The sequence below is a fragment of the Microcaecilia unicolor genome, chromosome 7 (assembly GCF_901765095.1).
Source record: "Microcaecilia unicolor chromosome 7, aMicUni1.1, whole genome shotgun sequence".
NCBI lineage: Eukaryota > Metazoa > Chordata > Amphibia > Gymnophiona > Siphonopidae > Microcaecilia > Microcaecilia unicolor.
The window spans coordinates 85,370,605-85,397,389 of NC_044037.1; the positions used below are offsets into that span (position 1 = coordinate 85,370,605).

A 26,785-nucleotide genomic window follows, 5' to 3' on the forward strand; every position below is an offset into this window, starting at 1 on the left:
AAACCTGATCCACTTGTGGTCCTTAAGAATGGAGTTGTGCATCTGTCTTAAAGAGGAAGACACATCTCTCCAATCTAAAGAATAGCAATATTACCCACAATCATAGCCAGCCTATGTAGCAGGAACCTAGGCCAGGAATGGAATCCAGGTTTTCTTCTAAGCCAGGACTTGCACCAATCCTGGTAACACAACAGGGGTTGGCAACTCTAATGCCAAAGACATAAATTGCCTTAGGTTTAATTATCTAGTTAGAAGGAAGCTACAAAAACAGTTACAAGTGTTAAAAAAAGGTCTGCATGGCGTATAGAGACTATTTAAAAATAGGTCCCAGGAAACAAGTTGGCAAACAGTCTGCTAGTACTAAAAGGATAGAGTATGTAGAAGCAGACATGATTGATGGATAATAACAGAGGCTTTATTATAAAATCAGAATAAAACTGCCCAACACAGCTATGTTTCTCCCAGAAGGGGCTGTTTCATGGGCATAAGCTTACTGTTAGGATAAACAAAGATAAATCAATAACAGCACTTAAACAACAGAACTATAGCAATCCTTAAATCATAGCAAATAAATAAATAAATACACAAACTAAGAAATAATAATGTTCAAATTATATAATAAAATTGAAAACTCAACACACATACTACAAGTAAAAAAGATCAAAAAGTGTGTGGGAACCAAGTAAGATACATTACATACCCTTGCAGTGTAAGTCATTCACCTCACCCAAGGCATAACTTTAATGGTTAAAAGAAAAACTTAGTATACTTATCCCGGAAATAGAGATAGCCCAGAGAAGCATTTTTCAACTGATGTGCCGCGGGCAGGGGTGTGCTGACCGTTCGGACAACCAAGTACTGCCCGAGGACCCAGTGCCTCTGCCTTTGTGAATTCAAAGCTGGTGCTTGCAGCCTGTTCAGAGCCACTCTTCTGACGCAACTTCTTCTTTACACGGGGGCAGACTGGGACAGAAGCGAGGCTCCAAGTAGTAGGTGTGAATTACTGCCACTGCCAGGGAACCTACTTGAAAACATGGTTTAAGGTAAATGTGTGTGGGGGGAGGAGGGGGTGATGGAGAGAAAGAGAGGGAGAGAATTTCCACCTGTGGGTGGAGGGGGAAAGGAAGGAAAAGAAAAAATGTTGGATTCTTGGGAGAGGAGGGAAGAAAGAGAAAAATACTGGACCTGGGGAGTGGAGGGGAGTTAGGGAAGAAAGAGAGAAAACCCATGGACTGGAGGGGAGGAGGAGGGAAGAAGTAATGGACCTGAGGGGAAGAAGAAAGAGAGAAGTGATGACTCAAGGGGGGTGGGAAGAAATGATGGATCCAAGGAGTGGAGGGGAAGAGAGAAATGATAGACCTAAAGGTGGAGGAAATGGAGAAAGATGTTGGGCTACAGGGGCAGGGAGGGAGAGAAGTGAGAGGAAAATATGTTGGACCATGGGGGCGGGGAGAGAAATGATACAGGGAGATGCTGGTGGGGGTGGAGAGAAGAAATCTACAGATGGCAGGCTACAAGAGAGGAAGGAAGGGTAAGGTGGGGGGGGCAACAAATGGGGGATGGAGGGGAGAAACTGGGAATGGATGAACCATGAGGGAGAGGTCACTTTGTCAAGGAGATGAGTGAGAAGAGGATTCAAATGTGGTAATAGGGAGTACAGAAAGATAGAAGGGATTAGGAGGCAGACGATGTAATGAGAACGGAACTGAGAGCACTAGGGGTAAGAAAAGGAGATGGAAAGTTGATAGGTAAAGCAAAACGAAGTAGATGGAGGACTGCAGGGTGAGAAAGTGGTTGAAGTCTGAGTTGACAGAGACAGAAAAAGGAAGGGAGGAAAGAGCTAAAACAGAAAGATCAATATGTCAGAGAAAGATGTAATAAGGGAATGGCACAAGACAGAAGAGAAATGAGAAATGGACAGCAGACCCTGGAAAGAGCAGAAAACAGATAGGAAAGCAGAAAAGAAAAATTAAGATCAGCATGATGGGAAAAATATCCAGACAACAAAGGTAGAAAAAAGTGTTTTATTTTGAATTTATTAGCTATGTTTTAGTTTAGGAAATGTACATTGTGGATGTCTTTGTATTATGTTCAGTATAAGAGGAAATGCATTTCTGTTTTTATTTCTCCCATATTGTGGTACATGCCTAGTTTGACTTCTTTGGGTTCCCAGTTCAGTTTTTGTCTTTATATCTCTATTTCTAATTTGTGATCCTGTTCTGTATTTGGTGAGAGTCTGTGACTGAGGAACGGTATTCTGTGGGCATGTAGCTTCTGTATAGAGATCTGTAGCTATCCCACTTGTTCTGCTCCAATCCATTGGCATAGAACCTTTCCCTCTATTGGGAGAAACCATGGTTTCTATTCCAGATACTTTCTGATTCCACAAGAATCAGGATGTCTTCCTCCTTTTCAGGGCTGGCGCAACCCGGTAAGTGCGGTAAGCATGGCAGGGGGGCACTGACCTCTGGAGGGCACCACAAGCCATGCTTACTGCTGCCTGGTGGCTCGCAGAGTTCCAGCCCCAGCTGCAGGCAGCTCTTACCTGCCCGCCTTCAGCTTCCTGACAGCCCTCCTTTCCTTCCTGCCGCGGCGCCGCCCTGCGTTTAAAACTTTTAATTTTAGCTCGTTGCGGCAGCAGCAGTGAAAGCAGCAGACTCACCTCCAGCCTTCCCTTCCCTCTGTATCCCACCCTCCTCTGATGTAATTTCCTGTTTCCAAGAGGGCGGGTCACAGAGGGAAGGGAAGGATGGCGGCGAGCCTGCAGCTTTCACTGCCACTGCTGCTGCAACTTGAGGTAAAAGATTTAAACACAGGGTGGCAGGAACAAAAAGGGGGATGTTGTGGGAGAAGAGGGCAGGTAGGTGGGGCTGGGGTTGGAACTGGAACTCGGGGCTGAAAAGGGGTTCAGGTGGGCGCTGGAGCAAATCGCTGGACATGGATCGGAGGGGAGGGCAGAGGAGAACTTGCTGGACATGGAGGGGAGAAAGGAGAAATGCTGGACATGGATGGATGGATGGAGGGGAGGGCAGGGGGGAGAAGAGAATTGCTGGATATGGATGGAGAGGGCAGAGGAGAGAGGAGAGTTGCTGAACATGGATGGATGGAGGGTAGGGCAGGAGAAATACATGGATGGAAGAGAGAGAAGACAGAAAGGAGATGCACATGGATAGAGGGGAGAGAGGAAAAATGCTGGAAATGGTGAGTGGAGGGCAGGGAAGAGAAATGTTGGACAGGGATGGAAGGAAGGAAAGACAGAGGAAGGAGATGCATATGGATGGAAGGGGGAGAGAGCAGAAATGCTGGACATGGATGGAGGGGAGGGAAGACAGAGGAAGGAGATGCACATGGATGGAGGGGGGAGAGAGGAGAAATGCTGGACATGGATGGAGGGGAGGGAAGACAGAGGAAGGAGATGCACATGGATGGAGGGGGGAGAGAGGAGAAATGCTGGACATGGATGGAGGGGAGGTAAGACAGAGGAGATGCACATGGATGGAGGGAAGAGAGGAGAAATTCTGGACATGGATAGAGTGGAGGGAAGACAGAGGAAGGAGATGTACATGGATTTAGGGGAGAAAGGAGAAGTGCTGGACATGGAGGGGAGGGGAGAGGAAGGAGATGAACATGGATGGAGAGGATAGATGAAAAATGCTGGACATAGATGAAGGAAAGGGAAGAGAGAGGAAGGAGATGCATATGGATGGAGGGGAGGGAAGAAAGAGGAAGGAAATGCATACTGATGGAGATGAGGGAAATGGAAAAGCGGAAAAAACTGCACATGGATGGAGGGGAGAGAGGAGAAATTCTGGACATGGGTGGAGGGAAGAGAAGAAAGAGGAAGGAGATGCACATGGATGGAGGGGAGAGAGGAGAAATGCTGGACATGGATGGCAGGGAGGGAAGAGAGAGGAAGTGAGATGAACATGGATGGAGAGGAGGAGAGAGAGGAGAAATGCTGGACATGGATGGGGGGGAGGGGAGGAAAAATGCTAGCCATGGATGGAGAGAGGGGAAGGAGATGCATACTGACAGAGATGAGGGAAAAGAGAAGAAAAACTACACATGGATGGAGAAAATAGACAATAGCTGGATACACTCTATACCTCATCCAGTCAAGTCCGCGGAGGACCCAGCTTTTACCTATAGATGTAGGGCAAGAAATGAAGAAGAAAGGAGGAAAGTAAAGAAATAAATGGAAAGGAAGCCCTGGAAATGGAGTTATGAGAACAGATAGAGATCAGCAAAATCAGAGACTGGGACCAACATGATCAGAAAAACAAAGTCATCAGACAACAAAGCTAGAAAAAAATCATTTTATTTTCATTTTAGTGTTTGGAATATGTCCAATTTGAGAATTTACATCTGCTGTCTAATTTTGCAATATATAGCAATGTATTTCTTTCTGTCTTTCTGATATTGTGCTGCATGCAGAGTCTAGCTTCTTAGGATTTCGGGTTAATTTTTGAAGAATTTGAAGAGGGGCTATCTCTGTTCTGCATGTGTGACTTCAAGGCCAAGTGTCTGAATAGGGATCTGTTTGTTAGGTTCTGAGATTTTGATAACATTGTTCTCCTTATTCCTGGTCTGTATGCTAATTTGGTTTGTGCCATTTTTGGTATACTGGAGCTCTAACAGCTTACAGAAATTATTTATAAAGAAAAGTTATTTTTCTTCTCCTATACTGGTGTAATATTTTCAATGATGCCTGTTTATATGTGTCATGGCCAGTAAAAGGGGTGTGGCTACTGTAGGGCAGAGCCATAGTGATCCCACCCCTGGATGGGTAGGGGGTGCTAATAGGCTGCAGGAGGGTAGCAGAAACCCTAACACCGGCCCCGCTCCTATTCTGGACCTCAGAAACCTCAATCTTTTCTTTTGCCAAGATAAATTAAAATGAACATTCTTTCATTCTACAGTTTCTGAAAAAATGGGATTGCTCTGTATTTGGATCTCAAGGATGCCTACATTACACATCTCCATTTATCCCAGCTACAGAACATTTTGCCTCCAGGCCAGTCATTTCCAGTACAAAGTCCTTCCTTGTGGCCTGTCCTCATTACCCAGAGTCTTCATTATTGGCTCCTAGTCACCAGGGTTTCTGATCAACTTTCAGAAGTCATCTTTATGTCAACAAACACCATTTCCTTTATAGGCATTACCTTGAACAAGGGCCTTCCTACCAGGAGACAGAATATAGGTCCTAGTTTCTAATGTTTGTGCTGTGCAAAGAGTACCACAAAGCTAGAGCTGCAAATGCAGTAAGACAACCTTCCTTAGAGGAAACTTCAGCAAAACTGAAAACATCCCTCCGACTGATGACTTTGACATAAGGAATTTGAACAGGATGGTGTGATAAGCATAATTCACTGAGAGAAGAGATTGTGATCACTTGAGAGATTCCCATTCCAACCAGTAAAAAGCTGGATGCAAGAAAAACCAGACAGTGGTAACCACGAAACACATTAATAATAGAGGATGCCAAGTGATTATTCTGTGAATTGTGGAGAGACAGAAGATCCTCAAGTATTAATAAATGCAGTTAAAGACCAAGAAAATGTAGCAGAAAGAAATATTCTCCATTATTTTGGATGCCACAACCTCAATTAAAAGGAATTTTCAAGCACACAGTAGGTTGCCTATATATGTTATATCTGATGAACTCATGGTATGTGCAAAACCCACCCATCTGGAGACATTGTCCCCTAAACCAAACTTTCTGCTGGAGTTTTCAATAGAGCCAGCAGTGGTCACTTTTGACTACAGATGTACTGAGCCCGGGCTGAGGACCTTACATCAATATTATCACTCCACGAAATTGGTCAAGTTACGAGAGGTCACTCCACATCAACTACTTAGAGCTCAAATGAACCTATTATGTCCTCAGGGTTTTCCCTTCACATTATTCAAGGTCTGTTGGCATTGATATACTTGGATAACCAGATGGCAATGCTTTAAGTCAACAATTAAAGGGGGACAGCCTCTCTGCCCCTGCATCAAAAGATAGCAAGAATTTGGGACTTTTCTATAATCAATCAGATTCAAATTCAAGCAGCTTACATCCTGGGAGTGCAAAACCATGTAGCAGACAAGCTCAGCAGAATCCCTCATCCCACGCAGCTTCAGGATATCTCAGATTGATCTTTTCACCACCAGTGAGAACACCAAACTTCTGCTCTACTGCTCCAGCCTACTGTCTCTGAGACGCTTAGCCCAGGATCCACTCTCAATTCTATGGCTTTGATTCTTTCTGTATGCATACCCCCCGGTCCTTCTCATTGCAAACATTCTTCACAAGTTCCAACAGAGGCCAAGCATCATCATTTTCATTGTACCCTTACTGGCTTTGGCAAAACTGGTTTCTGCTTCAAGTCATTGGCTATTCTACCTCCATATCGATTTCCAAAATGATAGCTCAACAAGGGACACATTTACTTCATCAGACTTAAAGTCTCCAGCCCTTGTGGTCTGGAAATTCAGCAGTCACTAGTCTCTCACATTATATAAGAACATAAGCATTGCCATACTGGGATAGACCGAAGGTCCATCAAGCCCAGTATCCTGTTTCCAACAGTGGCCAATCCAGGTCATAAATACCTGGCAAGAACCCAGAACAGTAAAATAGATTTTATGCTGCTTATGCTAGAAATAAATAGAAGTACATCTTAACAACAGCTTATGGACTTGTCTTTTTTTAAACCCTTGAATTGCCTCAGCCCTTTGGTGATATTTTTATAACTGCTAGGAGACTATCTTCTAGAAATACTTCTCTTTCAAATGGAAATGGTTTACTACTGGACGTTTTTCTAATGGACATGATCCCACAATCTTGCAGTACTTGTATCATCTTTTTTTGATGAGGTCTCCAAACATCCTCCATAAGAGTACACCTTTGTGCTGTCAGCCTACCATGGCCCAGAAGAAAACCTTCCAGCTTCTCACTGTACTATTATCACATATGTAATGAAGAGACTTCTCCACGTCAAGGCTCCACTGCAGAAGCCCCCTGCTCCTTGGAACCTTAACCTGATGCTACCTTCATTTATGAAACCGTTCTTTGAGCCTTTGGAGACTTCTTCTTTGGGGTTCCATACATGGAAGTTGTTTTTCTTTGCAATAACCTCCGCTAAAAGGGTGAGGGAGCTTCAAGTGTTAGTACACTCAGTTTCATCATAAAGTTTTTCTCTGACCCCACCTTAAATTCTTGCTGAAAGTGGTGTCATTTTTCCACATCCATGAAAACATAGTTCTTCCTACATTTTCCCCCCAAAAGCACATAAAATCCTACATGAGAAAACCCTTCACAATCTTGACTGTAAATGTGTTCTCACATACTACTTTAAAAGAACTAACTTGATCAGAAAATCTATACAGTTGTTCACCACCTTTGAATCTTAACAGGACTGGTACAATAGTTGAAAAAGAACTCTAGCAAATTGTTATGAATAAGTGATATTCCTCTCACATCCAAAGTGAAGTTGCATCAGATTAGGGCTACTGCAGCTAACCCTACTAAAGTCTGTATTGCTAATTAGTATCTGCTAATTGGTATATTGCTAATTAGTATCTGCAAGGCAAAGATATGGTCCTCACTCCATATCTTTACTTCCCATTACTGCCTGGACCAAGCTTCAGTATGGTTAATGGTTGCAGGCACCCTATTCGGAGCTGCACGACCCATCATTGAAGAATGCTAGCCTAGAACCAAGACCTCTCACCTGGGGGTGATGTTGCAAGTATGTGCCCGCTACACTGCTCCTCTTGGCTGCCACAATTAGCCACAGCATCCCTCCACTCTCTGAGCAAGAACTTCCACTGCTCATTTATCTTTCAGACGTGACTGTTACTGAAGGACATTTTTCACTCTCTCTTATATCTGATCATTCTCACTGATGCAGGCAAACCCTCAGCCAAGGTAAAAGAAAAAGAAAAAAAAAAACACAGCCCCATGCAACACACAAACACAAGCACCTCAGAGCCCAAACACACACATATTCACAAGCAAACACCTCCAAAAATGACCAACCTAAGGGCATGGATCATCTACTATATAACAACAATGTGGATAATGGTATACCAGCAACAACTCCAACCGAATGGAACAAAATACCAGTACGCAGCACATGAAGAAGATGCCCACTCCAACAACTAGAAGAGCCCAATTGCCACCCAAACAACACAGTGGCCAATCAATCAGCAACATGAAACTAAACATGAACACCACCTAACAAAATCACAACAGCAAAACAGGCAGACCACACAGATAACTACAAACCGTTAAAAACACCAAAATTAAACATGACACGTATGTCCCAATACAAATAGGTTACATAAATACAAGATCGGCAGTAAACAGGACAACACTACTAAGAAACTGGATAGAAATGGAACAACTCTGACTACTGCTCATAACTGAAACATGGCTGCACCTTGAAGATGACCCTGCACTACTAGACCTATGCCCACCAGGATACAAAATAATATATATTAACAGAACCAAAAGAAGGGGAGGAGGCGCTGCAATAATATACAAATTCTTCATCACAGTAGAACCTGTCACTAAACACACATCCTCAACAACTGAAATCCTGACATGCAAAATCACCGACAAAACACTAACTGACCAACTATGCATCACACTATTCTACCACCCTCCAGGAAGCTGGACAAATGCCCAAGATGATTTCAAGGACTTTGTATCAAACATCTGCACCAATCATTCAAATGTCCTACTAATAGGTGACATAAACCTGCACCTAGAAAATCAAAATGACACAAACACCAGAACACTAATGAACTTCATAAACCAATGGAACGTCTCAACAGCACAAGGAGTCTCATCGCACACAAAAGAACACCAATTAGACATACTAGCCCACAGATTCTCAATGAGTAACAACCACATATTCACAAACCACACATGGGAAGAGGTACCATGGTCAGACCACAGCAAGCTCACTTTCACACTACAATGGAAAGAAAATGGCAAGAAAAGAGAACCAAGAATCCAACACACATTCACAACCAGAGGAAAAGTAGACAACCACATATTCTGTACAACAATAAATGAGCTCAACGACATACCAACCGAGGATAAACACTTCATGAGAAACTGGGATGAAACAAGTAAAAACACACTAAACAAAATAGCACCACTCAAAACAAAAATCACAAAACAACCACGTCCCTTATTTAATGACAAACAACTACACATGAAGAAACTCTGTAGGGAACTCGAAAGAGCATGGGACAAAAACAAAACAGATGCAAACAAAACCATATGGAGAAAATCCGTAAGAACATACACAAACAGCATAAAGAAAGTGAAAGCAGAACACTACAGTACATATGCAAAATTCGACCAGACCAATACGAAAAAAATATTCAAACTCATGAACAAACTACTGAAAACCCAGAACATATTGGCGACAACTGAAACACCACCAACTGCAGACGAGTTTGCACAATACTTCAAAAACAAAATGAACACAAGATCAAACTTTGCAAAAGCACAAATAAACGTCACAGACTACCTACAGGACTGCGAAATACACGACAACCACACCGCAGCAGACAGAATATGGACCATGTTCAAACTACCCCAACTAGACACAGTAAAGACACTATTGACAAAATATGCAAATGCATACTGCCTACTTGACAAATGCCCCAACTACATGATGAAAAACCCACCAGACTGGTTAATCGAGTACCTCAACAAACACATCACATACATGTTTGAAAGAGGTCAATTTCCAACAGACAAAGGCGACATAGTAGTCACAACTATCCCCAAAAACACTACCAGCAAGATCAACAATATCACAAATTACAGACCAGTAGCCTCAATACCACTACTGACCAAAACAATGGAAGGTCTACTAACACAGAAACTAATGGAATACTTGACAAAATTCTCAATTCTTCATAAATCCCAATCAGGTTTCAGACCACAACATAGCACTGGAACGGTCATAACCAACCTGATAACAACATTCAGAAGCATAATATGCCAAGGACAAAACTTATTACTACTACAATTCGACATATCAAGTACGTTCAACCTAGTAGACCACACAATACTAATGACACTGCTCGACAACATAGGAATCAGCGGTGCAGTGGCAACATGGTTCAATGGCTTCCTAAAGACCAGATCTTACATTGTAAAGATGTCCAACCAAACATCAGCCTCACGGATCTCCGAGTGCGGGCTACCACAAGGATCACCAATAACACCAATACTATTCAATGTAACGATGGCGCCACGCGGAAAAAAACTGGAATTAATGGGTTTTAACCCATTTATATATGCAGATGAGTCACCATCTTCATACTTTTCCAAAACAATATCACAAACATACAGGACAAAATAAAAATAGGATTGGACCTCATGGAAGAATGGGTAACAACTTTCAAACTCAAATTGAACAGAGACAAAACCAAATTCCTAGTATTATCCAGCCCACACAACCCCACAACCTACCAAAAAGTCACAATCAATCAACAAACATACCACAACGAAACACTACTTAAAATACTAGGAATCATTCTTGACAAACACCTAACACTGGACAATCAAATATCGGCAGTAACATCAAAATACTTCAGAACACTATGGAAACTGAGAACATAAGAGACTATTTCCCTAGACAATCTTTCCGAATACTGGTCCAATCAACGATACTATCGCAACTAGACTACTGCAATGCAGCATACGTAGGGTGCAAGGAAAACACACTAAAATTGCTGCACACAGTCCAAAACACGGCAGCAAGACTGTTTTTCAAGAAATCAAAATATGAAAGAGAATGAAACACTACACTGGCTATCAGTCAAGGCAAGAATATTTTTCAAAGCAAGAACCCTAATTTTCAAGATACTATTCGGAATGGCACCCGAATATATGCTTAACATGACTGAACTATCCTCAAGAAATGCCAGCCCAGAAAACAGAAACTACCTACTCCTAACATCTACCCAACTGCAAAAACACCATCTACAAAACTATCTACACAGCAGGATTTAGCTACCTGGGCTACAAATGGTGGAACTCGATACCAAATACCATAAGCAGCATCACAAATCTCCTCCAATTCAGAAAAGAAATGAAAACCTCTCTCTTCAAACAATTCTACAGCTATTCACAAAGATATCGTCGCCTTCCTTTCAAATCTACTTCTACAAAAAACTATATAAATAAATATCACCAAAACTCTACAAATGAACACAAGTTACCACTACCTTTTCCACTTCAAATCTATCTCCTCAAAAATTCTATGAATAACCACAAGTACTATAGATGCCCTCTCAACATTGCACAACACTATTGTAACTCCACCAAAATGTAAATTGTAGGCCACTTTGAACCAAAACTTGTTTTTGGATAATAGTGGGATACAAGAATGCATAATTAAATAAATTAAATAAATACATTTATAGTCCTTCCAGACTAAGGTAGAGAACAGTGTACACATACATAAGAATTTAAACAATAAATAAATTAAAAAATAAACATAATTCATCCATCAATACTTTTCAGTAGTGGACAGTGCCTTCAGTAAAGCTGTTCTGGCCATTCTGTCCCTTTGCACTAGCAACTCTTGCATATTGTCAGTACAGGCTGTTTTTGAAGTTTGAGAAGTACACAAACTTAAGCATGGGAGTCATCTACTTGGTGATGGAAAAAGCAAAGCTGCTCAGCTATAACAGGTCCCTAGGCAAAAGGATTGATCCCTCCCATCTCCCCAAGAATTGCTCAACACCTTAAACTCTGGAACCAAGAAGACCACTGTGTACAGGAAGGGCTGTGCATGCTCAACTTTAAACTGTTCAGAGCTGTGGGATAGCAGTTTTGTCCCTGCGCCATCAGATAACATCACCCCACTTGTGTGGCTGATCAATCTCGCACTCCACTGGCATTTTGTTGATGAGCTGCAAAAGGCGGTCATAAAGACCTCTGAAAATAGGACATGCTAGATCCAAGGTGTAGCCCTTGCTCACCACCACCAACACCCAGTGAAGGCAAAAAAGAGACTGTCTGCTGCCCACTCAAACCAAGGGACCTGGTGCTCCCTGACTGTGCTCCCTTGGTCACCAGAACTTCTCGGTCCCCAAAGAGACCTTATTTGGACTGTCTCCCTGCCCCAGCTGGGGCTAGAGGAGTTTTCCTGCTTGCCAGAAGTACCTGTCCCTTTTTGGGCAGCACTTGCTTAGGCCTGACCACCCAGGAGCCTTCTGACGCACCTCAAGGAGTTGCAGTGGCCAAGTCTCCCCGAAAGACCCTAATTCCTCTATATCTTCTCCAAAGAGCAAGCACCTCCTATAGGGGCACGCTTTGGAAGAAGCATCTGAGGACCAGCCACAACCACCCATGCTACCGAACATTAAAAAATACAAACCAGATTGCAGTGGACATTTGCCAGGTAGGCAGCCCAGACTCCAAATGTGCCACTTCCTGAAACTTAGGGAGCTGCTGCAGCCAATGCAGTATGGCTCGATCCACAGTTGCCACAGATGGCAGACTGAACCCCCACATAGTCAAAGAGAAGGCCTGCTTGAGAAGCTGCACAGCCTTCCTCTTTTGTGCCTCCTTGAGGGCTGACACCCCCCCCCCCCCCCCCCGACAGAGATTGCGGTCGACAAATATTGGTGGGGCCTCAAAGTGGACCCTGTCAACATGGATGTGACTATCTCCTCCACTGATAGGAGGTATAGCCTCTCAAGGTCTTCGCATCCCTAAAGACCCCCTCCAGGTACTCCCACTCTACTAGCTTTGTCCACACAAGCACTTTGTGGAGGGGGAAAAACCCCTCCAGGCCCTCCAGAAGCAGGTCCCCTTCATCCATCTCTGGTGCAGAGACAGAGTACATCCATAGAGCCTCCCTGATGGCATCAATCAGGCTGGGAAGTTCTTCCTTACAAAACAGCTAGACTAGGGAGAGTACACCACCTTCTACACCTGAGGCAGCTCTGGGTCCGAACCCACATCTGATGCTGAATTGCCTAAATGAGAAGAAGCATCCAGGATCCAAACTTTAGCTCTGTCTGGTCCAGACCTGCTTTGCCCTACTGGGAGTGACCCCTAAGAGCCCTTTATCTTCAGTGTCTCCGAGTGGCTGGCTGGCTGGCTGGGACCAGCCCCCCATGTTTCAAGAGTGGCAGTTTTATGTATATGTGAGGGCCTCCTATATGAGGAGGCCCACACGCTAAAGCCATTCTGGTGGTGCTACCCCCCTCTTCCCATGATCCCTGACGTGGGATGACTGGGGGGGTGAGGAGGCTACCCCCACACAGTCTTCCCTTCTGCAGGGACTACTGCACGTTCTCATGTAGCAAAACATATGGAGAAGGAAGAGGAGTTGAGGACAAAAAAGTGACTGCTGTTTCTGCCAAGTTCCTTGAGACCACAGGTCCTAAGGCCTGGTCAGAGGCAGGAATGGCAGCCTGTAAACTCTTCTCTTCCATGCCCCCCCCCCCCCCCCCCCACCAGTGCTGTTTCTAACAAGGGAGATAGCCCAATGCAAGCTGGGCAAAGAGAACCAAGAGCTATGCTATGCTGCCAATTCCCACAGACAGTATGCTCCTGCCTGTTTAACTGCAACCTGGGACTCCCCTGACCCAGTGGTCCCCCTGGGTTCTTGAGGTGGTTTATTGCTTCTCTTTCTTTCCATTTCCCTAAAAAGGAGGGAAACAAAGCAAACTGCAGGGGGCCCCTGGGGAGGGAGAGTAAGAGGGATTGGGGGACTCTCACCCCTGCAGCACTGAAACTGCATGTGGTTAATGTCATGATGGCTTGATTGGTGTGGGAAAATGGAAAGTAATCCTTCAAATACTTTTTGACAAACATAGATCGATATAGATATATCAGATGACAGAGCATTATTCCGGCACTGTTATGCTGTTGATCATTTACACTTTCAGGATAGTGAAGTTACCTGTAGCAGGTGTTCTCTGATGACAGCAGAATTAATATTCTGACTAATGAATTACATCAACGCAGACCCCCTGTGTGGAGATGCTCCCCAGCATGCTTTTTTTCTAGAAGGCTTTGGAAGCATCTGTCTGCACATGCGACCAGGTCAGTCTAATATAAGTCTGTCTCAAAGAAAACAAATAGGGAAAAAAATTGAGGCCTGTAACAGGCAAGGTCTCACGAACAAACTACGAACTGTAACTAAGTTTATTTTTTTTGTTTTTGTTTGTTTGTTTTTTTTTAGCAAGTCTGGAACAGAAACAAATCGACCTGGGGAGGTGGAGTTGGATTTGAGACGCCCAAATAAATTCTGAAGGACTGATTGGCCGAACCAGCTGTCACATCAGGAATTTTGCTTTAAATACTCATAGTAAGTCATGAGATGTGAATGCTGCAGCTCTGCAAATCTCCTCTATGGAGGCAAATCTCAGGTAGGCAACCAACGCAGCTACGATTGGGAGCCACGACATGACCCTCCGGAGTCAGTCCAGCCTGGACATAAGTAAAGGCGATGCAATCTGTGAGCCAACTGGAAAGAGTGGGTTTGATCCTAACAGGATGGGGGCTGCCATCAATAAAAGAAACAAAAAGCTGAGTGGACTTTCTAAGGGCTTTAGTCCACTCCACATAGAAGACCAAGGTTCTCTTGCAGTCCAAAGAATACTCTGGTTACTAGCTCACAAGAGTTGCTCTGCTTTGCCCAGGAAGAGAGTTTCAACAAACTCTGTCATGCTGCACACAATGTTCCAGACGTGCAAGCTCATTAAGAGCTGGTAAGAAATTATGCTGGAAGTTAGCACAGCGTTCTGAAAAAACGTCTTCCCAAAAGATTCCCACCCTGGAGGTGCTGAGGAATGTGTCTTGGAACTCCTGGCTCTTTTAAGAGCAGATTCAACCACCATGGAATGGTGAGGAAGCTGTAGCTTCTCAAATCAGGGAGCTTTTGAACTCTATATATACAGTCAACCTTGTTATTACTTGGATGTACGAAGGGGGGGGGGGTTTCTCTCACTGCTTTATTTATTTGTACATTCTTAAGGACTCTGGATAGATGCACTAAACCTTAACGACCCTCAAACAACCCTTTAACGAAGGAAATTCCTAACCGTTGCCTGCATTAAAGGCCTTTTTCCTACGAAGCAAGCAGCTAACGAAAACGGAATGCAAAGGAAAAACTACCATTGAAATGTGGACAATTCGGAATGCACTAACCATACCGATGATTGCAACGAATCATTTACCGTCAGAAATTTTACGTGTGCTCAGACCTGTCATTAAGGCCTGAGCTATCATCTCCCCGCTGCCCCCTGCACCATAAAAATCCAAGCCAGCATGTTTAAAAAGAAAAGTGAGATACAAACACAAACACATGGCTCTCCGCTTTCCCCTGCATCATTACAAAACAAAACATACTGCTTCTCCCTGCAGCTTAAAAATCCTGTCTCTCCCCTTCTCCCACAGTTTTGAAAATTAACACTCTCTGCTATCCCCTAAAGCCAATTTTCCCAGTACTGTAAACAAGCTGCAAAGAGGTCTTTTGTTACAAAAGGGGATTTACGAGGGTCGTTCTTTTTAGAGTTATCTTCATCTGCTAGATCAGACAGCTAAAAGGCTTGCAGGTTGGGTTCCCCCCCTCGCACGCCCCAGTCTGATGTAAGCAACCTACGTAGGTTTGTGGCTGCTCTGCGCATGCTTAAGGAGCAAATTAACGACGGGGATAACAAACGCTTGATACATTGTACTATTCAATACCGCACCGAACATTTCTGAGCTGTTTTTTTTGTGCATTCTTCGTTGTTTCAAATTCGTTAAGCACTTTTACGATTTAGATTTTTTAACGTTTGGTTGATGCATCTAGCCCTCTGTCACAGCTTCCTTTGGTAGAGGGTTCTGCTCCACACAACACTTACACAAAGTGAAAGAAAAAATAAAGGACTTGGCAGAATGGCTGCAAAGAAGTTTGATGCAAGGTGAGGGAGACAAAACAAGCATCATTACTACTACACAGAAACTGACCTCATCCCATGCACCAATGGCAGGCAGGAAGAAGCGCACGCGAGGACAGTGCTTCCAAAGGCATCTAGAAAATAAAAGCGCTGATAAGAATCTCTGCGCAGGGGCTCAGTCAGTGACATCACCCATTAGTGAGAATAAGCTCATCCTGCTTGTCCTCGGAGAAAATCAATTACTAAGTTTTATCTGCAATGCTCCAGGAAAATCATTTAACAATAAGGCTATATTGTTTTGTTTCAAAGCCTTCGTACAGGTCAAAATAAAAACTGACCGCCCCTCCCCCCCCCCCCCCCAAAAAAAAAAAAAACACACATTGTTTTTTTCTCTTTACTCCTTCATGAAATCCTTCTATTGCAATTTCACAAAAGCAATAATAATAATAAAATATTTTTTTTACAGAGATGATTCATTTCCACAGTTATGTAGTGCAATTGGTTACTTTGTACAAAAGAAAAAAAAAGTTCTCCGGAAAAAACACCGTGATTTGTCTTCAGCTTCATACCAGCAGTCTCTGAAACCAACACTCTAGCTTTCTTAAGAGGAACAGACATGTCCACAGTCGGTATGTTTCTGTGCCATAAGCACATGCAAGGAAGAAAGTCTATTGAACAGAGTTCAGTTGAAAAGGATAGATTCAGGGTCCTGGTTTGCCATCTGTGCAATATGCTTTAATACATCCTTTTTGGTAATGATTCCCAGTAGTCGCCTGAAAAATGACAGAAAAGTGTTAGCAGACCTACAGTGCACATCTCTTGTTCATCTATGTTTTCTTCCTAAGGGCTCTAGCCAATAAATAAACAACAAAGTGGATGATTTGCAGAAAAAGATCATGTACCCATTTATCCGCATCACTATTCCAGTGCACATTACAAGGAATGCATCCTAGCTGCCAGCATGGGAAAATAAACCTGCGCTGCATGGCAGGTACAACCCTACTTGCTTATTGGGCAGACTGCATAGGACATGTTGGTCTTTATCTGTTTTCAATTCACGATATTATTTGCAAGCACAGCGAAAATTGTCTCTGTTACATCTCTAGCCCAAGCTAACCTGGGGTGTTGAAGGACCAGGGACCCTCTGTATTCTGTCTCGCTGCACCCTACGCCTGGAATAAACTTCCTGAGACCCTACGTCTTGCCCCATCCTTGGCCACCTTTAAATCTAGACTGAAAGCCCACCTCTTTAACATTGCTTTTGACTCGTAACCACTCGCCTCCACCTACCCTCCTCTCTTCCTTCCCGTTCACATTAATTGATTTGATTTGCTTACTTTATTTATTTTTTGTCTATTAGATTGTAAGCTCTTTGAGCAGGGACTGTCTTTCTTCTATGTTTGTGCAGCGCTGCGTATGCCTTGTAGCGCTATAGAAATGCTAAATAGTAGTAGTAGTAGTAGTACACAGTGTAGTCACTAAGCCACTAGAGTAGGCTAATCTATTTCTAGTCATATAGATATTTTCAGGAGTGAAATTACTTGGAGTCTGGATATGAGAGGAGATCTGTTTAATCTGGCCAGTCCTGCTCTAACCTGAGCCAACTCTCTCCTCAGTCTAGAGAGGTGGACAGAGACAAAGCAAAACCAAAGCCTCCACAAGATCTCTATGAAGACTAAATCCACACATTTATTACACTGCACAACTTCCATGATATTCACTCTGTTATTTCTGTTTTGATTTTTTTAAACTCAAGGCTTATCTTAATTTGCCCTTGCTAACTGCGTCTTGATACCTCTTTAGAAATACACTTGTCCAAACCATAGGAAGGAAAAAAAGAAAGACAGGCAGACAATCTCTAAACTCTTCTTTCTACAAATATTGTGCGGAAAGTTTCTTCTGAAAGTTTGGGTGCCTTAAGCTACTGCTTCTCTGCCCTCTCCTGGAGGCATACCTAGCCGGTTGGATTTTCAGCATTACTACAATAAATATGCACTAAATAAATCTGAGGGAGCCCACTGCACGAAAATCCCTCTGTTAAAACTTTGAGGCTTGAATGTGCTCATTCTCATGCAAACTTTTGTTCTATGGCTCTTCAATGGTATGGTATAGAATTCTAATGTCTTGTAAATTAATTGATGACTTAATGGTGTTTTGAGGAGTTCTTAAAACTTTTTTTGTTTCATTGATTTTGGATCATTGATCCCTAAGATGACAATGGTATTAGTTTTATCTTTGTATAAGATATGTTAAGTTTTATCTTTGTATAAGATATGTTATCTTTTTTTTTTTGTATTATCTGTTTATTATACTGGTACTCTTTGTTTACTCAATTATATATGTAACTGTGTAACCCGGTCTGGGCGTTATCAGGACAGCAGGCTAAATGCATGAATAAATAAAAATAAATAAATCTAATTCATGCATATTTATTGTAATCCTTAAAATCTGACTGGCTAGGTGTGCCTCCAGGAAAGGCATTGCTCAGGTCCCTCCCATTTGTTATACTGATAAAATACAGTGTCCCCTTTTAGTCGTATTATCTGCAAATATCTTATACCAATATTTCATTATCTTCCACTCCAAGTGTGCCCTGGTTCCTGCCACTCCCAGCCTCCCACCCCCACCTGTGTCATAGTTATTCCATTCCCAGCCTTTCCCTCTGTCCCAGGTGTGTGTTGGTCTCACCCATTGTGAGTTACAAGGCACTGGCGTAGTCCTAACTTGCGGAATATGTCCACCACAATCTCCATGGGAGTTTGGTCAGTGACTGTGAAGGGACTGAGATCCAGAATGCTGCGCAGTTTCAGTGCTGGTTGCGAGGTGGGAGGCAGCGGAGGACAGTGGTCAGTAAAATAAATAATAGATGTGCTCACAATGCCATCCTGCTTCTTCAGAGCACTATCTGAAAGAGGTGGAAATCATTGTTTATGATAAGAGTAAAAAAACAGACATGAAAACATCCTCTCACCCCCACCCCACCTGTTCTTCCCACGAATAAGGAGAAAACACAGGAGGGGTGGGGAAAATAGGCTCTATCCAAACAATGGGGGAGATGTATATTTTAATAACACAATGATATTTATTTCAAATGGTTGACTCAACCATTTGCAATAAATATCATTGTGTTATTAAAATATACATCTCCCCCATTGTTTGGATAGAGCCTATTTTCCCCACCCCTCCTTTGTTTTCTCCTACTTGTCTCGTGGGGATCAAGTGCACCTCCACACTTTGTGTGGTTTTTCTTTGGCTTCCCACGAATAAGCCATGTCAAACAAAAAAAAATGAATGACACACAGAGAACAGACTCTTATGAACAGGAAGGACATACTCATGCCAAAACAACCTCAAGAGCTATAAATACAAAACTGTATTTCCCCCTTTGTTCGAGTGCGTCACAAACGTGTACTGCCAGAAATCAGCCTAACTGGTGTACTGCCTTCTGCCTCATGCTATATGAAAGAAAATGTAAAATGCATAATGTCAGCAATCTTGGACTGCAGGATCCACATTTTTATCCATATATTGATACACACATATAAATATCCTCAACTTTGTCCTGGAGACACACCTTGCCAGTCAGATTACAAATATACATGAGGTAGCTTTACATACACAGAGTCTTCAATGTATGCAAATTTCATGCACATTCATTACTGATATCCTGAAAATCTGATTGTCTAGGCGTGTGTCTCCAGGTCAGGATTGGAAAACAGAGACAGATAAGATAGATAAGGGGAAAGGGAAATGGGACTTGATATATCGCCTTTCTGAGGTTTTTGCAACTACATTCAAAGCGGTTTACATATATTCAAGTACTTATTTTATACCAGGGCATATTACCATATACCAGGGGCAATTGAGGGTTAAGTGAGTTGGCTAGATATAGATAGATAGATAGATAGATAGATAGATAGATAGATAGATAGATAGATAGATAGATAGATAGATAGATAGATAGATAGATAGATAGATAGATAGATAGATAAAGGGGATAATCTATAAGGAGCCACCTAGCTTTAGGCAGCAGTAATGCACATTAATGACAGTATTCTTGTCATTTACTCACAGAAATGACAAAATAACACTGCATGTAAATGACCTCATATACAATATAAACTAGCGGAAAAATAAATTCCATGGTTTAATGGTGCGTACTTTGCCAGAAGGCGTAAACATGGTTTTGGATACGTATGTAAAATTAAAGCATTCTATCATGTAAGTATGCTCATGCTAACGTTTAGATTGCCTCAATGAGTCATCTGGTACTGATTATTGTTAAGTACTGATGATGATACTAACCAAAAGAATCAAAAAATCAGATTGAAGAATATATCGCACATAAGTAAGCAGGATTTTGAAAAGACAGCTATGGACTCTAAAATTAACTGCAGAAAAAGACCGAACAAGAAGATCTGCAATTGCTTTGTAGTCTTCCAGAAAGCTTTTGACGGTATCAGAGTGTAACTTGTGCCGTCTTGGAATCTTTTTGTGTGGACAGCAAACTGTTTGGCCTGCTAAAAGATATTAACAGTAGCGCATAAGCAGCTGTCAGAATATGTGGTTTTGTATAAAGCAAGGGTAAAAGACAGGATGATCCACTATCACTAAGTGTCTTCATTGTGCACTTGGAGACAGCAATAGAAAAGGTTAAGAAGGACTATGAAAAAATATCAGTTCACAGTACCAGGATAAATAATCTACACTCTGCTAATATTATTGACCTCATCGAAAACAAGCAATGACTGCAGCACATGATGAAAACCTACAAACCAAAGTAAGCAAGCAGCAAACATGTATATTCAGTTGCACGTTATACAGCTGTGAAGCATGGGTAATCACAAAGGACTCTGAAAGAAGAGTGCTGGCTTTTCAAAGAAAGGTTCTGCATATAGGAGGTCACAGAACATAAGAAATAAAGAACTATACAAGAGGATACAATCAAAAGAAATTTTAACGCAGAAAATATTTTAGAGGAAGCTGACACTTTTTAGACATGCAGAATGAACAGTGACAGGAAGATTAAAATGATAGATGGCCCCAACAGATGTGGACTACGTCACAGAGGACAGATAGATAACATTGCTGAATGGGTCCAGAACAACCCTTCAAGAATTAAGCCACACCGCACTAATCAGAAATCAATGAAACAAAAATTGTCAAGAAGGCACTGGACACCAATGGGCCTTGAGCCCATGGTTGCCAATGATGTTTTACACCAGCTATAGGGCTGGTGTTGAGTGATTGTGCCTTAAATGTAAGCACATTTTAGACCACGTGCATTAGTATTCTATAAGAAAAGTAGGTGCCTACGTTTCTTTATAGAACAGGCTTAAAACAGGTACAATAACCAGTCCTTTAGGTTATCTGTTACAGAATTACCTTCCACGTGTTATTTCTGAAGATTTTTGCTTCCTTACCAATGGAAATGATGAGATCTCGTCTCAGGACAAACCCAACAAGTCGCTGGGACTCTCGGGATACGACTACAGGGTATCCACTGTATGTGGTTTCATTTATAACTGTCTCCACGTCTTCCACCGTCATGCTGTCCTGAGTCAGGATTGTCAGTGTAGGGTCACTCCGCCGTGGTCTCATCACATCCATTGCTAAAGTCTTATGGGTAAACTCCTCCTTGGCTTCCAGGTAGGGGTAGCCATTTAAGCGGATATGTGCATCATAAATGCCCTCCCGCCCTATCGCATCTGCTACCCACTTGCTGGTCATAGCTGCAGCCATGAGAGGTACAATGTATTCTAGTCCACCAGTGAGTTCAAACATAACAACCACCAGAGACACAGTCATTCGCGTCACTCCACCTGCAAAACAGAACAAAATCTTTAAACATTCTGCTACTCCACTTTTCCACTGGGTACTCTTGGCCAGAGGATCTTAGCCAGTCTGATTTAATGTTGAAGAAAAATAGGTGATATTGACATGCAAAAAGTAAGGCAGACATGTCTGTACATAGAAATACTAGAAAAATAAATGAACTTAACACCCTGTGATTTTTAGTCTTCAGACCTTCAAACAGTTCTGCCAATGCACCTCTGTTCTAATCTGCAGCACCTCCTACTATGTCAATACTGAGACCTCCACACAGATCTACTCAAGTAACTCACTAATTTAAAATTTTTCCTGCGGCTACATTTCCACCTCCTACCCCACCCCCCAGCTCAATGGTGAGACTAGCCTCTAAGTCACACAGACAATAGCCTGAGAACAAATATTGGGTATGGTCTTTTATGAAATCTCCTAAATACAGACCAGTACAAAATAAAAATAATCATTACAAAAAAAAAAACCCAGGTTATACTGGACAAACCAAAAGAGCAAATAAAAAGGAAACAAAGTCAGGATGGACAGGACACTCTGCGCTGACATTCACTACTTACCCAGACATGCCGCTGCTCCGACCATTGCATAGAGGCCAGGGGTGATGCAGTCTGCACCCAGGCTACACCATTCACTGAAGATAGGCCAGTCGTGATGATAATATGCCAATTGCTCTACAGCAACTCCTAACATTCTGCCCACTATGGCCCCAACTGCCATGCTGGGAATGAAGAGACCCGATGGAACCTACAATATACAAACAGGAAATCACAAGCATAAACAACGGATGGTCCAAGCTTCGATTCAAAGGAAATTAGCTCTGCACAAAGAACACTACAAAGTCAACCCACTTGACCTGATCATTGACCCCAATGTCCTGGCTGATTAGAAAGCGAAGGATACTTACCTGTAGCAGGTATTCTCAGAGGATAGCAGGCTTTATATTCTCACAAGTGGGTGACGCCGATCCACGTTGTCCAGTCCGGAATTTGCCATAGCTTAAAAAAAAGAGCTTTCTGGAATGCAAGACGCGCTCTACCGCACATGTGCAAGTGCCTTCCCGCCTTGTAAGGTCCATGTAATAGCCAATGCTCTCTTGCAATCCAAGCTGTGCAAGCTACTTTCACCAATATGGACATGAGGTCAGGGAAAGAATGTTGGCAAGACAATCGACTGGTTCAGATGGAACTTCGACACCACTTTCGGCAGGAAGTTAGGGTGCATGCATAGGACTACTCTGTTGCGATGAAATTTAGTATAAGGTGCATCCATCACTACGGCCTGAAGCTCACTGACTCTACAATCTGAAGTAACAGCCACCAAAAAAAAAAAAATACTTCAGATGGCAGGAATTCAGTGGCTCAAAAGGAGCTTTCATCAGCTGGGTGAGAATGACGTTGAGATCCCAGGACACTGGTGGAGGTTTGACAAGGGGCTTTGTCAAAAGCAAACCTCGCATGAAGCAACCAACTAGAAGCTGTTCAGAGATGGTCTTACCTTCTACACGTTGATGATAAGCACTAATTGCACTAAACTGAACCCTTATAGAGTTGGTCTTTAGACCAGACTCTGATAAAAGTGTAGAAGGTATTCAAGCAGGGTCTGTGTAGGGCAAGTAAGGGGATCTAGGGCCTTGCTCTTACACCAGACGGCAAACCTCCTCCATTTAAAAGAGCAACACCTCTTGGTGGAATCTTTCCTGGAAGCCAGCAAGACCCAGGAGACACCCTCCTAGAGACCCAAGGAAGCAAATTCTATGCTCCCAACATCCAAGCTGTGAGAGCCAGAGACTGGAGTTTGGGATGTAGAAGTGACCCCTCGTTCTGCGTGATGAGGGTCAGAAAACACTCCAATCTCCACAGTTCTTCAGAGGATAATTCCAGAAGAAGAGGGAACCATATCTGCCGCTGCGAGTACGGCACGATGAGAATAATGGTTCCATGGTCTTGCTTGAGTTTCAACAAAGTTTTTCCCACTAGAGGTACTGGAGGATATGCATACAGGAGACATGTCCCCCAGTTGAGGAGGAAAGCATCTGACGCTGGTCTGTCATGGGCCTGAAGCCTGGAACAGATCTGAGGGAATCTGTGGTTGATCTGAGTGGCAAAAAGATCCACCGAGGGGGTGCCTCACACTCAGAAGATCTTGCGGGCTATGCCCATATTGAGAGATCACGCGTGCGGTTGCATTATTCTGCTCAGTCTGTCAACCAGAGTATTGTTTTCGCCTGCCATACAAGTGGCTCGAAGGAACACGCCATGTTGGCAAGCCTAATGCCACATCCGGATGGCCTCCTGACACAGAGGGCGTTATCTGGTGCCCCCCTGCTTGTTGGTGTAATACATTGCAACCTGATTGTCTGTTTGGATGAGAAATATTTTTTGAGAAACCCAATCTCTCAAAGCCTTCCAGATCGCCTGAAGCTCCAGGAGGTTGATCTGAATACTCGTTTCCTGGGATGACCAAGCACCTTGTGTGTGAAGCAAATCTACATGAGCTCTCCATCTCAGGAGAGATGCATCCGTCGTCAGCACTTTTTATGAATGAGGAATTTGGAATGGAACTCCTAGAGTCAAATTAGACTGAATTGTCCACCACTGAAGAGAGCGTACAAGCTCTGGGGACACTTCTAGACTCCCCGTGGCTTGATACCACTGAGAAGCCAGGGTCCATTGAGCTGATCTCATGTGAAAATGTGTCATGGGTGTAACGTACACTGTGGAATCCATGTGGCCCAACAATCTCAACATCTGCCAAGCTGTGAGCTGCTCTCTCGTCTCCGGGAGGTAGGCTCAAACCGCTGTGTGTCAAGCAGGGCTCCTATGAGCTCCAATCACCAGATAGGGCGAACATGGGAATTGGGGTAGTTTAAAATGAACCCTAGTAGCTCAAGCACCCAAATAGTCATCTGAATGGACTTCTGAGCACCCTCCACCGAGGTGCTCTTCACCAGCCAATCGTTAAGATATGGGAACACATGGATTCCCAGTCTGCGTATCCTTGTTGCAATTACCGCTAGACACTTGATGAAGACCTTGAGAACTGACGCAAGGGCAAACCATGGTATTAAAAGTGACGTGTTCCCAGCCAAAATTGAAGATACACTGGAAGTGAGTATATGCATCCTTTAAGTCCAGAGAGCATAGCCAATCACATTTCTGAATCATTGGGAGAAGAGTGCTCAGGGAAACCATCCTGAACGTTTTTTGGACTAGGAATTTGTTCAGAGCCCTTAGGTCTAGGATGGGACGCATCTCCCCTATCTTCTTCTGCACAAGGAAGTACCTGGAATAGAATCCTTGCCCTTCTTCCCCTGAGCAGCAGGGGCCTTAGGCAAACGCCATTAACATGAACGACCATGCTAGGGCTGAGCCTGAGTAGGCTGACAAGCCAAAGAGGTGTACCCACGCCTAGGATAGTAATAGAAACTCATCCTTGGCTTGCCAAAAGTCCGCCTAGCTGAGAAGGATGATGCAGAAGGCGCCCGACGAGAGACAGAATAGATGGCATCAGTGTGCTTTTTGATTTGGTCAGAGACCTCTTCAACCTTCTCTCCAAAAAGGTTATCCCCCTGGCAAGGGGGATCCGCCAACCTCTGCTGAACAGAATGTTCCAAGCCAGAAACACGCAGCCACGAGAGTTTGTGTATTGCTATACTTTGAGCAGAGATCATGGATGCCACATCAAGAGTGTCATACACTGGCAAAAAGGCTCTGCCTGCTCTGGAGGGAGTGTCTCAACAAAGACTGACAGCTGGTGCACCGACTTTTTCAAGTAAATGCTAGTGAAGATCTGGTAAGATTGCATGCAGGAAATGAGCACTGAAACCTGGTACATCTTCCTCCCAAAAGAATCCAGGGTTCTAGTTTCTCTGTCTGGAGGTGCCAAAGCATAGTCCCTGGAACGCCTGTCTCTTTTGAGAGCGGATTCCACCACCATGGAATTGTGAGGCAACTGAGGCCTATCAAAACCAGGCACACTGTGGAGCAGTACTGGGTGTCTATCTTCTTGGGCATGACAGGGACCAACAAAGAGAACTCCCAGTTCCTGATGAGGACTTCTCTGAGTACCTTGTGGAGAGGGGAAGTCACAGCCTCCTTAGGAGATATGTAGTTCAGGACCTTGAGCATTTTGGCCCTGGGCTCATCCTCCACTTCCAAAGGAAATGGAATGGAATCAGCCATTTCCTTTACAAAAGATGGAAACGAAAGGATCTCCAGAGGAGACTGTCTCCTTTCAGGTGGAGGGGAGGGTTCAGAGGGAATCCCGTAAGACTTGTTCGAAGGAAAAGTACCAGGGATCCTCCTCTGAATCCCACAAGTGCTCCTCTTTGGTGTCGGACAGTATCTCTGGATGGGATTGTCAAAACTGAACCTGTCTTGGTGCTGAGAAACCATGTCCTCGAGAGCGACATCAATAAGTCAACTCCCGTCTCGACTCCGGCAAAGCTTTCTCCACTGATGTTAAGGAAGTGCTGGCTTGGGTGGCAGTTGACACCAGGACTGCAATCGGCACTAGTGTTGGTGGCCACACCACAGTCTGAGGGTCTGGTGGGGCCGCAATGGGAGGCATTGTAGGCGCAAGCACTCCCGGTGCCGATGCACATCGTTGCACAAGGCCATCCAGCAGCTCAGGAAGCAAGGCCTTGATGCACTTGAGTGCTGACACCAGGAAAAGCTTGGGTGTTGGTTGAAGCACAGATTGCAGAACCCCTGGGGTTGACGTGGGAGCTGGACCTCAGCTGCTAGGAGACAGGCACACTGGTACCTCCTGTATGGAGGGGGGAATGGTCCTCCCGGTCCAGACACTTCTCGGGTGCCAAATCCTTCGACACTCTGGAGCTCCTGGCACCATGCATCGAGGGTGATCGATGACTATGCTTCTTGGCCTTTGTCCGAAGCGTGTCACAAAGGCTCCTCAGTGCTAACAAGGATGACGTCAAATCCTCGCATCGAGGTGGACACCCACTCAATGCTTCACTGCTCCCAGAGTCTAAGAGTCTAGTAGTAGCCATGCTTACCTATGC

General features: G+C 43.6%; 1 protein-coding gene across 4 annotated transcripts in view; it reads right to left on the reverse strand.

Annotated features, from left to right (window-relative positions):
- Nucleotides 1-16,315: 16,315 nt before the first annotated feature.
- CLCN5 (chloride voltage-gated channel 5) overlaps nucleotides 16,316-26,785 on the reverse strand; it is a 145,116-nt gene continuing 134,646 nt past the window's right edge. For all 4 annotated transcript variants that reach the window (XM_030209374.1, XM_030209375.1, XM_030209376.1 and 1 more), the window contains 4 exons: nucleotides 22,320-22,506; nucleotides 21,345-21,743; nucleotides 18,610-18,826; nucleotides 16,316-16,694 (listed from right to left, as the gene is read on the reverse strand). In XM_030209374.1, the coding sequence (XP_030065234.1) occupies nucleotides 16,604-16,694; nucleotides 18,610-18,826; nucleotides 21,345-21,743; nucleotides 22,320-22,506 (894 nt within the window). In that variant the 3' untranslated portion in view covers nucleotides 16,316-16,603. The remainder of the gene's footprint in view (nucleotides 16,695-18,609; nucleotides 18,827-21,344; nucleotides 21,744-22,319; nucleotides 22,507-26,785) is intronic.